The sequence below is a fragment of the Pollicipes pollicipes genome, unplaced genomic scaffold (genome assembly GCF_011947565.3).
Source record: "Pollicipes pollicipes isolate AB1234 unplaced genomic scaffold, Ppol_2.1 Scaffold_5724;HRSCAF=6776_pilon_pilon_pilon, whole genome shotgun sequence".
Lineage (NCBI taxonomy): Eukaryota > Metazoa > Arthropoda > Thecostraca > Pollicipedomorpha > Pollicipedidae > Pollicipes > Pollicipes pollicipes.
The window spans coordinates 12,820,895-12,835,765 of record NW_023596746.1 but is presented as its reverse complement, the minus strand read 5'-3'; the positions used below and the strand labels follow the sequence as shown (position 1 = coordinate 12,835,765).

General features: G+C 57.6%; 1 protein-coding gene across 1 annotated transcript in view; it reads left to right on the top strand.

Annotated features, from left to right (window-relative positions):
• Positions 1-6,745: 6,745 nt before the first annotated feature.
• LOC119102686 (mucin-17-like) overlaps positions 6,746-14,871 on the top strand; it is a 29,813-nt gene continuing 21,687 nt past the window's right edge. Inside the window, 2 exon segments of the mRNA XM_037226144.1 lie at positions 6,746-6,815; positions 7,663-14,870. Of these exon segments, the coding sequence (XP_037082039.1) occupies positions 6,761-6,815; positions 7,663-14,870 (7,263 nt within the window). The 5' untranslated portion in view covers positions 6,746-6,760.

Genomic DNA, 14,871 nt, shown 5'->3' with positions numbered 1-14,871 from the left:
GCGGCGCCCGGGTCAGGATAAGGGCTCAGCGGTCGGTGACGGAGGCTCCCGTGCAACGGCGGAAACCATATTTAATTGTCAGACGATGGCATACACATGACATATTCCATTACCAGAGAGTGAGAGACGAAAGTTTCAAAAAATGCACTTGTTGCGAGCAAGCAAAACTGGATGTTCTACCAATCAATATGTTCAAATGCTTGTTCAAATCCCTTAGAGTGTTTTGCCGTGTTCGTTCCACAGCTGTGGAAAGCGGCTGCTAGTTATCGTGTTTTACCTATTTTTTCTATCCACATCCACCAAAAGAGGCACATCAATCTGCACATTCGCATAACATGCGAGTCACGAGGCGCAACCTCATGACCTGTTTTCGATGGACGGCCTGCTGGGCAGTGCCGCTGTTTCTCACCGCGGCCACAAACTGAAGCTCCCGCCTGATCTCGTCCGTGCCAAAGCCCGCGCGGGCCGAGGCAGGACGCAGCCACACTCAGCCGGCGCACCCTCCTGCGGCTGCCGCGACGGTCCTGCGGCAGTCGGCAGGGTCGAGGCAGGAGGCGAGCCGCTGACACGGCCGACGCCGCCGCAGTCAGCCGGCGCGCCCCTGCTGCGGCTGCCGTGTCGGTACTGCGGCTGTCGGCAGGGTCGAGGCAGGAGGCAGAGCCGCTGGACACGGCCGACGCAGTCGCAGTCAGCCGGCGCGCCTCCTGCGGCTGCCGCCACGGTCCTGCGCCATCGGCAGGGTCGAGGCAGGAGGCGAACCGCTGGCACGGCCGCCGCCGACGGTACTCCGCGAAATGAGTTAGCGCCGCCGCTGCGGCGCACGCCGAGTCAGCGTCGCCTACTGCTGCGTCGAATTTGTGGCCCTCGTTGCGCACAAAGGCGGCGATAGTGGCGCACCGCGCGCGCCAAGGGGAAGACAAAAACGGCGCCGGAGAAAGCTGTACCAGTGGACTCAACGATGCCCAGTTGACAGGCAATTTTATTCAGTCACTTTCTCCCTGTCTTGTGCGACGGCGGCATCGTCGGAGCTCAATGGGTTTTCTAGTCGTCTTGCAGCTCCCATATTGACGATTACGTCCAGAGAAATGCTAATAAAACATTTGATTACAATGCTAGGAAGCAGAAGGCCTTCCAAATGAACTAGACATGGGATGCTTTGCGTTTCAGGCATGTTTTTTGTTCAGAGATATCTAACATGCAATGCAGTTTTTGTTCCGTGTTCATATGTCCATAGGCGATGCGTCTGTGTAGGTTTTCAGATGTTAACTTGTACGAGTGAAAAATTTGTGTTTTCTGCTCACACCTCACATACCTGTACGGCTCTTCGTTAAAACACCAACTGATTTAAAGCAGCTTTTAATGATTCCACAGTTCTGCGATGCCACGAATCTCTATTTTGCTCTTCTGACAAATTGGATGGCTTTTGTAAGTGATGACTTAATACTTGACTGCAGTGTTCACAGCCCTTTATATGAAATGGACGTAGCCAAGAGTGAATGCAGAATAAAATCTGAAATACCATGCGAAAGAGTGAAAGATGGCACACTGGTCACGCCTCCAGCACTTCTGAGTACATCCACACCATAACACACGGCGCGAAAAACGTGACATGCGGATTTTGCGTCATAATGTCGGTCAAAAGACCTGCGCCGTCATGGAGACGTGACTGAAATGTCACATATACACTGGGTCAGTCTGTGGTCGTGGCTGTAGTGGTTCATGTCAACATGACCGACAGTACTGGCTGTCACTGAACACTGGACATCACCGGGGCTGTCAGCAGCTGTTTGGTTCAAACTGGCAACACCGAGGTGGTATACGACATGAGCTAATGCAAATGTCTCATTCCACCAATGGTCCTCGATGCCATCTATGTCTCCGAGTTTAGTCTCGTGAGGAAGTTGGCCAAATACAAGCCTCATCATCCGAGCAGTCCAGAAATTCCGAACACAATGCGGCATTGTTGCTCTGGCGCCGGCGTCATGGGTGAAGCTGCAGGGTTGTCTTGTCGAGCCCACAGCTCCCGGACAGCGCGTCATTAGCCCTGGCTTGGTTGGCTGTGCGCGAGCCGCCGCACTCCAAGGCCGTCTGGGGCGGCCCCATGCTCCGGGTTGGCTCGCCCGGAGCGCCTGAGGGTGGGCGTTCAAGGCGAGCTCACGGCCGGGCTCGCGCACGACCCACCGGCTCCATGTCAGAACCGTGACAAACGCGCATGCACCTCACACCCGCTGACCCCCGCCGTGAGAGCGGTTCAAGGGAGCGGGTCACCTTCGGTGGGAACGGAGACGGCCGGCCTTGCTGCTCCTCACCCCTCCCCCCGCAGCTCTTCACGCCCGCGGCGCCCCACACGTGAGTCACGAGAGAGACCAGTGCCCCTCATCGCCCTAGGGCTGATGAGATAGCCCCGAAAGGAGGCTCAGTGATGGACGAGACGGTGCAGCACCGACGACATAGGGCTGGGGGCAGCACGTAAGCAAGCACTCACGATTTGCCAAGCGCTTACCATGTGGCAGATGGTCTCGAAGGTCTTCACAGCCAAACATACGTGGACACCCTGGAAAATATTCGCAGCTTAATAGACGCCCGATAACATGGAAGCTAGTCTCAGTCATGCAGTTCTAGCAATGGGCGATATGCCTCATGCGCATTCGCGCGACAGGCCGAGGATGATGTGTCTTACTGGCGATATTGAGCCGAGCTATTTAATTAGATAGCAACTGCCAGCTGCAGTCGCTTCGGCGTCGCTCACGGGGTTTTCTGCCAATTATCATATGCCAACCCTCATGTTTTAATTACCGACCAAAATGAACATCAGTTCTGAAAAGCATGAGTATGGAGTGGCGAAACATGAATAATAACCCTCCGAAATGGAAGTTTTTATGCGAAGTTCAAGAGAAAGCTATAACACTTTATCACATGGCTAGTTTCCTCGATTGCTACATCCATTCCTGTCAGGATTGTTCCCACACAATCGCGCGAGACCAAATCTTTCGAAAATGCGGCCGATATAATCGTAAACTGTGTGACCCATTCACAAAAACCTTTATTTTCCTCCACTCCTCTTCTCCTTGCCATGGCAAACAGCGGAACAATAGGCATTTACACATAACCGCCGGCAAATCACAGGGCGATGAGAGCAGTTCAGAATCGATTTCTCGCCATCGCTTGCGCAGCACCCCATTTTCTCACGCCCTGTGCCCAATAAACCTGAGCTTGTGAGACAGTCGCAAGGAAATAGTGCAAGCCAAAGCGGCAGAGAAATCATTACATTCAGTACAGCGACACAATTCGAGTGGCCTTTGATCGCTTTTGCAAGCGGACTTTCACGAAGAAAATCCGTCGTGACGATTGATGATCTGCAGGAAAAGCAAGTCCCATGCTGTGCTCAGCCAATTTGATTAGTTCGCTGAAAGAAAACCACACTGCCACTCAAGCTCACCTTTGTGTGTAGAAACTAACGCTAAGCAGCGCGAGAACGGGGGATCCAGGGGTTCAGAAGACACTGACGTTCTGGAAATTTAGCATGAGCCCTACGAGCATTTATGGACGCTGGCCAGAAGCAAATGTCCAAGAAGAGCTTATGCCTTGCCTTGGAGACCGTCCATTGCTCCCCCTCCCCCACCCACCAGCGGCAACGCCAAACTTACCCCAGAGCACAGCACCTGTCAGATCAGTGGCAGCGGCTGCCGCCGCGTCGTCGGGAGCGACGCGGCGCACGGCGGCGCCGTTACGTCACGCCGGGGCAGCGTGACGCGCGCCGTGCTGCGGTGGACGCCGGCGCTGATGGGTCCGGCGCCGGGCCCGTCAGGCAGCCCGCGCCGCCGGCGCCGGCGTCGGCCGGCCGTGACGGCGCCGCTCGGCCAGCCGGCCGGCGGGGCTCACGAGCCACCGAGCGTGGCGAGCCGAGCGCCCCGGCCCGCAAGGTCGCTCCGGGTCGAGGCCGGGTGTCGGGTGACCGGGCCCGGACCCGCCACGTGCTCCGAGCTGGGTGAAGGGGAGGGCGTGGCTGCGGTTCTTACCCGCCTGCCCCCTGCCAGTTACAGGTGCTGACACAAAAGCTGTGCTAACACATCGCAGACAGGCTTCCTGAGTCCTGACCTCCTCGCCGGCCGGGACAGTAATCCTGGCCTCGCCCTGCCCGGCCGGGACAGCAGTCGCCGCAAGCTACCGTGTGCCGTGAAGCGGTGCACCGAACACGACGGGGCCCATCCCAGCTTCCAAACGACCCTTTCGGGCCGCCGTGCGTTGGTACTGCCACTGTTAGTCCAGGACAGTGCACTGCACTCGCTCTCGCTGCACTCGCTCCTGATAGCGACCGCGCAGTGGTCTGACCTGAAACCGTCCTCGCGTTAGGTCAACACAGCCCTCTGGGAAGTGCATAAGCGAGCCTGGAAGCCCTCTGAGGAGTGGATCAAAAAGTCTCACAGCCCTCTGAAGAGTGGATGAACGAGTCTCACAGCCCTCTGAGGAGTGGATGGGCGAGTCCCACAGCCCTCTAAGGAGTGGATGAGCGAGTCTCCAGCCGCTGGCGCCGGCAGGGTGTCAGTCCACCGTGTGACCATCCAAATCACATCCGGTCGCAGAAAAACGGAGGCGTGATGACGCCGGATAGTGGAAGGGCGCTGCTAGGCATGTCAGACGATGGGAACGTCTGGGCCAGGACTCGGAACGACAGTGAGATGGTGTTCACAAAGGAGGCAGAAAAACGCCTCGGTCGCTTCAGCGAATGTATGGGTGATATTCCGCGCCTCGCATGTCAGCCAATTTTCTCGGGACCAAACGGGGGCTCCTGCTACAATAGAAAGGCATCGGTGTGTCATTGGAGGATTCTAGAGGCTGTGCTCATGCACCGGTGTTTTGGCACCACGAATGCCTCTCCGGTGGCTAGCCCTCACGTGACGCCGTCCGCCCTGCTCTGATAAGTCTGACTCGGTTCCGGCAGTCCCAATTTCAAAGCCGCATAGCATCGGGTCATGATGCACAGCGACGAACCATTCCCCAGTCAGTACCGCTGACAACCAGCGGCGTACGTCAGCGCAGCACGGGCTCGTTGGCGCCCGTTAAAGTGGGCGTAGCTCTGAGACGGGTCGTGGCAACGGAACGACAGCGCTGCGCCGCTCCTATTCAAGTCAGGCGCTCCAGGGAGGTCGCGGAGAGGAGCGGGAAACAGCTCAAACCCGCATTACTATGCACACCTCGCCAGAGGTCCGGCCGTTTCCAAGTGATTTGAGGCGCGGTGATGACGGCAGCGAGACCATCTTTTGCAACGGGTCGTCCGGGCGCGCGCGTGTCGGGGCGGCTCGTTCCCACTGATTACACCTCTCACGGGGTCGGCCCGGCGCCCTGGGCGGCGCATCCCGACACCTGGGGCGGGTCGACTGGCGCAACGGTGTGGCGCAAGGCTGCGGCGCGCCTGGCAGATGTCCCCGCCATCCATCAGCCGATGGCGCCGGCGGCGCGGCCGCGTCGGCCGGCCGCCCGCCCGCGCTTTTAGCGCCTCTCACGGCGTGTAAACAGGCGCCGCGCCTCCCCGGCGGGAGGCGTGGGGCGCGCCGCGGCTGGGGAGGCACCGGTTCGGCCAGTGTGCCGCCGCGCTGCTGACCTCAATCTCTCTCGCTTTACATTTTCCAATGATGTGCCTTCGTGGCGGGTCAGACATGTCTGCGTCCGCGCCATCCGTGTGTGTGTGTGTGTGTGTGTGTGTGTGTGTGTGTGTGTGTGTGTGTGTGTGTGTGTGTGTGTGTGTGTGTGTGTGTGTGTGTGTGTGTGTGTGTGTGTGTGTGTGTGTGTGTGTGTGTGTGTGTGCGCGCGCATGGATGTGTGTAATTTTTCTGTTACAAAATCGCGTGTCAAAGGTCAGGCAGCGCTGGGTTCGAGCATCACAGGGCGCAGCTGGCCGCGGTGAAAACATTGCACAATTGGCCAATTGCCGAGCCCTGGCGCCGATGGCGGGCGGCCCGGGTCGGGTCGGGTCAGGTCAGGCGTGACTGAGGTCAGCCAGCGTTCCCGAGACGGCGGACGCCGCCGCCGCTCATGATGCGCGGGTCACGAGGATGGGCGGCCAGTGATAAACGGCCATGACCGCGGAGCGGGTGAGTGAATGGAATTGAATGGAGATGACGGAAAATTACCGGTGGATGCCTGTCACGTTAGCGTGATAGTATTGACTGTGAAACTAATGGCTTCCGATCCAATTCGTGACTCAAGCTTACCGTTCCGGAATGCGCCCATGAGCTGGATAAGTTGGAATATGATCGCTTATAATCCTGCGACTGTCTCGCTTAAATGAATATGCTGGTCAAGCTAAAGATGATAAAATGCAATATAAAAAACGTATGCATAGTTACATCAATTTCATAAGGGTGATTTAAACATATGCAAAACTGAAGGTGCACTGATATTATCTGCGAACAGGCTGCAAGCAGTAAATAGTTGGCATTGCTATTCATTTCAAATAAAGTCGTGGCATTTCATGACTAAGGTCTAGATCGTGTTTAAAGCCTAGACGACGTTACCGGATATACCGCCCTCCACTGCACACCATGAGGGTATTACATGGCTACACGTCCAGGTGAACATGATTTCATTCACGGTGGTTACGGACATGACTTCGTTCACATGGTTTCGTTAACGGTGGTAACGCTCATGGTTATGCTCATGGTGATTACATGGTTTCGTTCACGGTGGTTACATGGTTCCGTTCATGACGATTACATGGTTTCGATCACGGTGGTCACATGGTTGCGTTCATGGTGGTTACATGGTTCCGTTGTTCACAGGCGGAGGAACCGCTCATCGCGCCGAAAGAGCAGCGGGTAAGTGAACGATGCGACCTTCGGACGCCGTGGAGCCCGCTCCCACCCACGGGCGCCCCACGTGACCGCCCAGACGGCTCCAGTATGCATGGCGACTGACTCCGTGTCCTTCATTGTGTTGTCTCTTCAATCACGCACACCCTGCAAATGTGGCGGCTCGCCAGAAAGATGAGCTACTCTCAGCTTTCGCCTGGAGTCAGGGAGGAATGACTCACGAAAAGCATCTAAATTTTAGACCGGGAGCTGCAGCCACGGCGGCGTGTTTGCAGGGTGTGCTTGCACTTTCTCCCTGGGACTTGGACCCGCACCAACTTCTTCGGTTTCACCTGTCTGACGCGCAAGTTGAGTCCTTCGATTGCTTATGTATGTGCATACACCACTCCTTCTTGCCGGACGCTGTTACTGACGAGTAGAGTAGCGACGTAGCGCATCTGGTCGGACATGACCTAATCGGCTCTCTATCAATCTTCTGTTTCTGACTTACTATGACAATACTTGGACACCCTGAATAAAATTGGATAGCATCGATGTTTTTCGTAAAACTCTGATTTGACTAGATGGCGTGACGCTGATTGGAAATACCAATCTGCAATACATCTTGAGAGAAATGAACGCCTCGTGTTAGTTCATTTCCATCGTACACACTTATTTCAACAAGTCATCCTCGTAGCCAACTTTACATTGGCACGCCAGATTAGCAGACGGTGAAAAGGCTCTCTTCCGCATTTTGCTCGTGCACATCCGAACCACTGGTTTCTTTGAATGTTTCTATGCCTTGTCAGCTTTTGCACATACTCTTCCGTATGCCCTGTCTAATCTTTTTGTACCGTCTTCTCTGTTCTGTCAGATATTCAAGTCGAAATCAATGGTGATCTCACGACGACCAAATACCTGACCACCACCCGACCCCTTCCCACCGGCGTCCTCTTGTCCACGGCGCCTACTTTTGTCTCGGACGGCACCACATCCGAGTACACCACACTGGTCATCGGCACCGTCGCCAACGGCTTCTACTCGCGCATCGTGAGCACGGCCGAGCGCGTCTTCTACGCCATCCCGCGTTCAGGCGACCGGCCGCAACCGACCGGCGTGGTCTCGGAGGCGGTGAGCACGGAGGTGCAGGGTGGCGCCACCACCGTGCACCGCACGCGCTACATCCGCACCTCGCTGGGCGCCAGCTACGGCCAGGTGATCGAGCGGAGCAGCTCGGTGGTGCCGGAGCTGCAGAGCAGCCAGGCGGAGCCGGAGGAGCTGCTGCCGACGGTCACCGTCGGCGAGCCGCCCCAGTACGCCAGCTTCGCGCCGCACTTCACCGCCGAGCCGGTGGAGCTGAACGAGATCCCGCAGGCGCGTCGCGTCGTGGAGGGCGAGGAGATCATCATCGTGGATGACGTCGCACACCCAGACACCAGCCGCAAGATCCTGCCGACCTACACGGCCGATGGAAACCTGCTGGTGCTCAACACACCGCTCGTTGTAGTGCCGAACAGGGCGTCTTTCGAGAAGACGCAGGAGCTCCTCAACGAGAAGGTGAACAAGATGGTGAAGGATCTGGGTCTTGAGGAGCAGAGCACTCGAGTGTCAAGGGACTTCAACGACCTGGAGACCATCGAGATCCTGGAGGATTTGGCCCTCAGTGGTAGCGAGCTGACTACGGTGACGTATGTGGGTTTCTCCGACTTCGTCACCACCATTGGGAGCACCGTCGTGGTCTTCATGCCACAATCGGCGGGCGCAGCGAAGATCCGAGAGAAGATGAGCAAGACGGCTGGGCCCAACTTTGTGGGTCCAACGAGAGCTGGCAAGGACATCTTGCTTAGCCGTGCGCCGGTCTTCATTCCGAACCGCGGCGATGTCATCACAACGACTCGGACATTCGTCTCACACGATAAGATGGGCACGAAAACCGTTGAGGGTCACGACATCGAGGTAAAGAAAAACATGGCGACGTTAGTTGCCGGTAGGCCCGTGGAGACGGTGGTAATGAACAAAGATGAAGGAACCGTCACGCGGTTGGGAGCCGATTCCGTCGTTTCCGACAACGCCAACACAAACGTTCTCTCCACAGCCAGCACCAGGGTATACAACACTGTTGACCTTTACCCTACCGGCCTGGTGACCTCGATCGGAGGCACAGTGGCGCGTGATAAGGTCACCACCGTATTCACCACCCTCGTGTATGGCACCTTCATCAAGGGCCGCTACGCAAAGGTTGTAAAGAGCACGTCCAGCATCTACTATCTCGTGTCGAAGACGGACAGTTTCCAGCCTACCCCCGTTGTACAGGCCGCTCCGTCTACCCTTCCTATAATCAACAACAGTCTGGGAAGAGCTGTCGGCAGCAGCGCAGCGGCTCAGGTGATCGTCGCTAGCGCGGACGAGGCCAAGGCAGCGCTGAAGAACTCGCAGCTGGAGGGCAGCATCGACACGTCGTCGGCGCCGGCCCTGTTCTCCTCGCAGGCCGACAGCGAGGAGGAGAAGTCCGTGCTCAAGACATACTACACCACCTTCACTTATTTCACCACCCTTTCCAGCGGTGGGTCCACTGAGGTAAAGACCAGCCTGAGCACGGTGACCAGCGTGGCCACGGAAGGCCTGCAACCGGCACCGCTGACCTACTTTACCACCTTCACGTACTTCACAACGTCCCAGTTGGATGGCCGGGAAACCGTGTCCACTCGTTACGTTACAGAGTCGCAGGTGGTGACGCCCACCAAGGCGTCGTTTGTCAGCAACACCGAGTCGCTCAAGCACGTGACCAAGACGTTTTTCACCACGTACACGTATTTCACCACCTCCTACGCCGGGGAGAGCAGCATTGTGCAGAGCCGCCTGGTCGTTAGCAGCAACGTGGTGACGTCCAGCGTGCCTGTGTCCAGTTCGGTGGCTGCTCCCAGTGCCAAAGTGACCAAGGCGGGGGCATCGGCAGCACAGTACAGCACCGGTCTACTGTCTTCCCGCGTCTCCTCAGAGGTGAACAACGGCACCACCACCCTCTCCTCTACCGGCTACTTCGGCACCTCTGTAAACGGCTTGTATGCGCAGATCATCCAAAGCACGACGCAAGTCGTTGAATCTCCGAAATTATCTAGCTCGGTGCAGCCTATTGCTGCAACGCAAGCCAAGAAGGGACCGGTGTCAAGCTCTTTGGTGGTGAACAGCGGAGTTAGTGCAACACCGGCCTTTAATCGTCCTAGTTCTGCCACCAAGCCACTGCTGAGCTCTAGTTCTATCATCTTAACGTCCCCCAAGAACATTTTGTCCTCCATCAGCGCCCAAATTTCATCCAGTGCGGCTTCTTCGTCCAGCCGCATTCAGTCGACCAACCGAAGCTTCCTACCCTTCCGCACGTCCAAGAACCGCAAGGCCGGCGGGCTGCTCGCTCTCCTCGCCAAAAGTGGTGGATTCTCGGTTCGGGAGTCCAAAACATCAGCGTCGACCAAATCAGGACCTACCAGCACGAGGGAGTCCCGTCCGCCATTAGAAATTCAGCAGACCTCGGCGTCAGGCTCGGAGTCCACACCAACGTCAACGCCTTCTCCAGCGGACATTGCATCCACTTCTGCCCAGAGACGTCTTGTTATCAAGACGCGTCGACCTTTCCCCGGCCTGAGGAGGCCTGGCCGACCGGGACTGAGAGGCTTGTTCAGAGACAGGAATGTTGCTGATGAAGTAACATCCGAGGAGCAGACTTCTGCCAAACCAGACATCGAGACTACGACAACTGATGATGTTGAAGATGAGCAGCCCATTGATCCTACAGAGGAGTCAGTGATCGAAGAGTTGTTGGAGACCACCACCAAGGCCGAAGTTGTAACAACGGAGCGACCACGAGTCCTGGCCTTCGGCAGAAGTCGGCCTAAGAGCGGAACGCGAAACGCTCTTCCTCTTCGTCGCAAACCAAAAACCGGACCGAGGCGTGGTCTTGCTAGCCGTTTTTCATCAGTGACCGCCGGCAACAGCGAACCGGAGGCGGAGACGACCACAGCTGCCACAACCACCACCACCACCACCACGACTACCGAAGCATCCACTGAACCCCCAACTGAGCCTCCAACCGAACCTCCGACCGAACGCACCGCCGAGCCTTCGCGTGAGCCCACCATTTCCGCGCCGCGGAGGCGTGGCCGCGGGCGGGCTCGTGGCGCCTCTCAAGGTGCGCGACGTCTCGTGAGCAGGAGAAGAAGACCGGGACTCACGAGAGGAAGACGAAGACGGCCGGTGAATGAGGAAAGTGATCTAGACGCTGCAGGATCCGAAGTGTACGAAACATACGCCATTGTAGAGCCGCTGCCGGAGCACACCAACTTTTTTGAACAGAACCATTTTTTAGATGAAGCTGGTTCCGAAGTTGATGTGGTCGTCGTCCACGGCGTCGACCCCCTTCAGGCTGCCGTGGAAGTGGCACAGGCCGGGGACGCCCCCGTTCTGTCGCGCACCAAGCGTCAGTCCGGCTTCGGAACCAGGACCAGGTCCCGCGCCTCTCAGCGGGAAGCTATCTCTCACCGAGCAGCACTGGATAGCATCGAGTCGACTGCTGGTGGACATGACGTTAAGGCTGATCCCACAGAGGTCGTCCGGGGCCGGCGTCAAGGTGCGCGACGTCGCTCCAAGTCTAGAAACAGTCGGCAGTCCGAGACGCCCAGGGCTCGTGCCGTCAGCCCCACACCCACCGAAGAAGGTACCAAGCAGAAGTTCACGCTCACTCCTGACCGGTCGCGCGGTTCGACCCGCTTCGGTTCCGGCTCGTCGCGTTCGTCGTCTAGCAACACGCGGAGGGCCATCCCATCATCGCGAAGGAATCGCCCAACCTCCAACACCGGTAGCTCCTCCGGACGCGCGGTGAGCCTGCGGCAGCGTCTGCAGCAGGCTCAGCTAGCAGGAGGTAGCGGGTCATCCCGTTCACCCACCAAGAACTCCGCCAACGGTCAGCCCTCACGAGGCACGTCCTCCCGTGGCTCGTCCTCGACCGCTCGTAGACCCTCTCGTCCGTCATCCTCCCGTGATCGCAACGTCGACTCGTCTGGCAGCCGCACCCGTAACAGAGGCCGCCGCCCGGCGTTCGGTTCCGGGCGAGATCCAAACCGCGAGCCGCCCGACCCGCTACCCGAGATCCGACCGACTCCGGTCCTCGAGGATGGCCAGATCATCGTTCTCTCGAACCAGCAGGTCCAGGCCTCCATTCCTGTGATCGAAAATGGACGCACAACGTTCAAGGACATCTTCACGGCGCGCACAGTGACTAAGACGCTCGAGGCTGGCCAGTACACTGTGACGGAGGTGGATGGAGCAGTACGCACGCATCTTGGGCTTTCAACAACGGTCGGCGACGGCGGCCGCACGGCCGTCGCAACGCTCTATATTCGACCGACTGATATCAAAACGGGACTGTTCACGCCGACCCGAGTTCGAGGAAGGGTGACGTCTGCCATCTCGTCGTACATTCAGCCTGGCTACACTGTCGTGCCGGAGGTGAACACCGCGAGCCCGCAGTTGCAGCCGCAGCCGACAGTACAGAACAGTGCGCTGACGGCGCTGCTGCAGCAGCTGCTGAGCGGGCAGCAGGCCAACCCACTGTTGTCCGGTTCGTTCGCCGCGCCGGCCGCGAGCCCGCAGCAAGCTTACCGCACGCTGAGCTTCACCACCACGTACGTGACCACCGTGACGCAGTCGGACGTCACCACCGTGCCCATCTTCTTCAACGGCCGAAAAACGAACACGGTCATCATCAACTCAGACGTGCAGGTGATCACAGCCACGGAGGTCGTCACCTCGTCGACACCGATCCCGGGTCAGACAGTGGCTCCAGCGCTCGGCCTCGGTGCCCTGGGCCTCGGGGGGCTCGGTCTGACTCCGCAGCAGCTGTTGCTGCGCCAGCTGTTGAGCCAGCGGCCGCAGCCGCAGGCGCAGCTGCCAGTGATCCAGGCGACGCGCGAACCGACGCTCAACATCGCTCCGAGTCAGCCGCCGCAGCTGGAAGAGCTGCTGCGGCAGGCGACCGAGGTGTCGCAGCAAGAGGCGCAGCGCGGCCCCAGCCCACCGCTGCCGCAGGTGGCATCCACCTCTGTGGTCACCATCTACGTCAGCGGCTCGCGACCGGGCGAGTTCTTCACGCGTCTATCAACAGTGACCCTGGACGGGCCCGAGGCGACCCGCATCAAGCGTGGCCAACTGCCCACGGCTGCCGTGCGAGCCACCGAGATCCCGGCCTTCATCGAGACCGACCAGGGCCTCTTCAAAGTGCCCAAGGACCCGCAGATCTTTGGAGACCTCGACTTCTACGTCATGTCGGCCATGAATGAAATAGACCCAGACATGATCCAGTTAGGCGCCACGCAGACGCTGGAGAGCGTCAAGGGAAAGGCCACCAGATATCGCGAAAAAGTCATCGATGTGGTACCATCACTAACGGACCGCCCCTCCCTTAAGACCGATTCTTTTTTATGGGAGGGCCCCGCTGAGTCTGCCCCACTCAGACGGGAGAAACGCCAAGCCACCAGGGGTCGCGCTAGATTTAACGGTAATGACCTAAGCTTTGCTCAACGGAATACTAATCAGGAAGCAGAAGAAATCAATGAACCAGCTTATACAACTTTTACCTATGCTAACACTGTTACTGACGAGTTTGGTAACATTATAATATCCAGCACAGAGCATGTGCTACCCAAGCTAACCACGCATAAAAACATCGAGCTTATAGAGCTCACCAAGCTGAGCGGAAGGCCAACAGCCTCCAACAGCCTGCTCTTCGGCATTCTCGCAACCGAAGCAGATGCAATCACGAGAACCATTGCTGCACGTGGTTCTGAACTAACCGCCGCTAGAAGAACCCTGAACAATGGACGGTCATTGGGAGACGTTCAAACGGTGCAAGACGTGAATTCCGCCCGGCGTCGAAGACCGCAGGCCAGTAGCGAGCCCCGAGGGGATTTTGTCCCCTCACAACGTGATGGCGGCTCCGCCGCCCGCGGCCCATCTCAGGCGTTGGTGAACAGGAACAGAAATCCACTTTTGGATCCTCAAGAGGAAGATGAGCCTTTTTCTGATGCCCTCCTTCGCTCGTCAATCTCTGAAGATCAGTTACAACTGGCTACAGAAAGATCCACGACGACGCTGGCTCTTCCTGGTGAGGACAAAGGCAACGAAGCTGCAGCTCGTGCAGAAACGGTACCGCCTAATGACCAGTCGACTAATGAGGCACTGAATGAAACTGCTGATAGGGCCATTTTATCGAACGTACGTCAAAGGGTTCGAATACGAGGTCAAGACAGGTCTGGGACAAGGACACAGGCCTTCACACCTGCGGACTCGACGAACGAAAGCGATAATGATAAAAATGCGGTTGATAGCACACTTCAGCCGCGAGCTCGACGGCGCCGCGTTCGAGTGCGTACGCGCCAACGGGTTGAGACATCTGCGAATGATGTTACGGGATCGCCATCAGATGACAGCGCTGAAAACGGTGGCGTAGGGGACAGCAGGAACGCTGGCAACCCGGCAAATGTTTCGCAATCACAACGTGGACGAACGCGTGAGCGTGGTCGCCAAAGGGCCAGCACAGCGCAGCCGGTTACTTTGCGAACCAACCGCCGTCGTAATCAGACCACGCGGTCTCGTGACGGCAGCCGGGCAAACCTCGGTGCTAGTCAAAGCTCGGCCTCCCGTCGCAGAGGTAGGGGACGCGCTCGGTCCCGAACAACACCATCGCCGGTTCCGGGAGGAGATTCCGAGAACGCAAGTGTCGAGACGACACGAAGAGGAGATGTAAATGAACCACAGGAAAAATCAAAAAGCAATCTGGAATATGATAGGACCACGGAACTAGGTGCTGCTGGCGTAGAAAGCGATTCCAAAACAGCTGTACCTCTTACACCAGAAGATATTTCTACAACTCAGCTGTTGTCAGATGATAGTGATGAGGAAGATGACAGGGGTCTACAGCAAACAACCCTGCTGTCGACAGCCCAGCCATCTGCTGGAGCTCGGCGTGGGCGGCCAAAATCCCAGCCTCGTGACCAGCAAGATGCAGTGCGTACCAGAATTCAGTCGGCTAAAA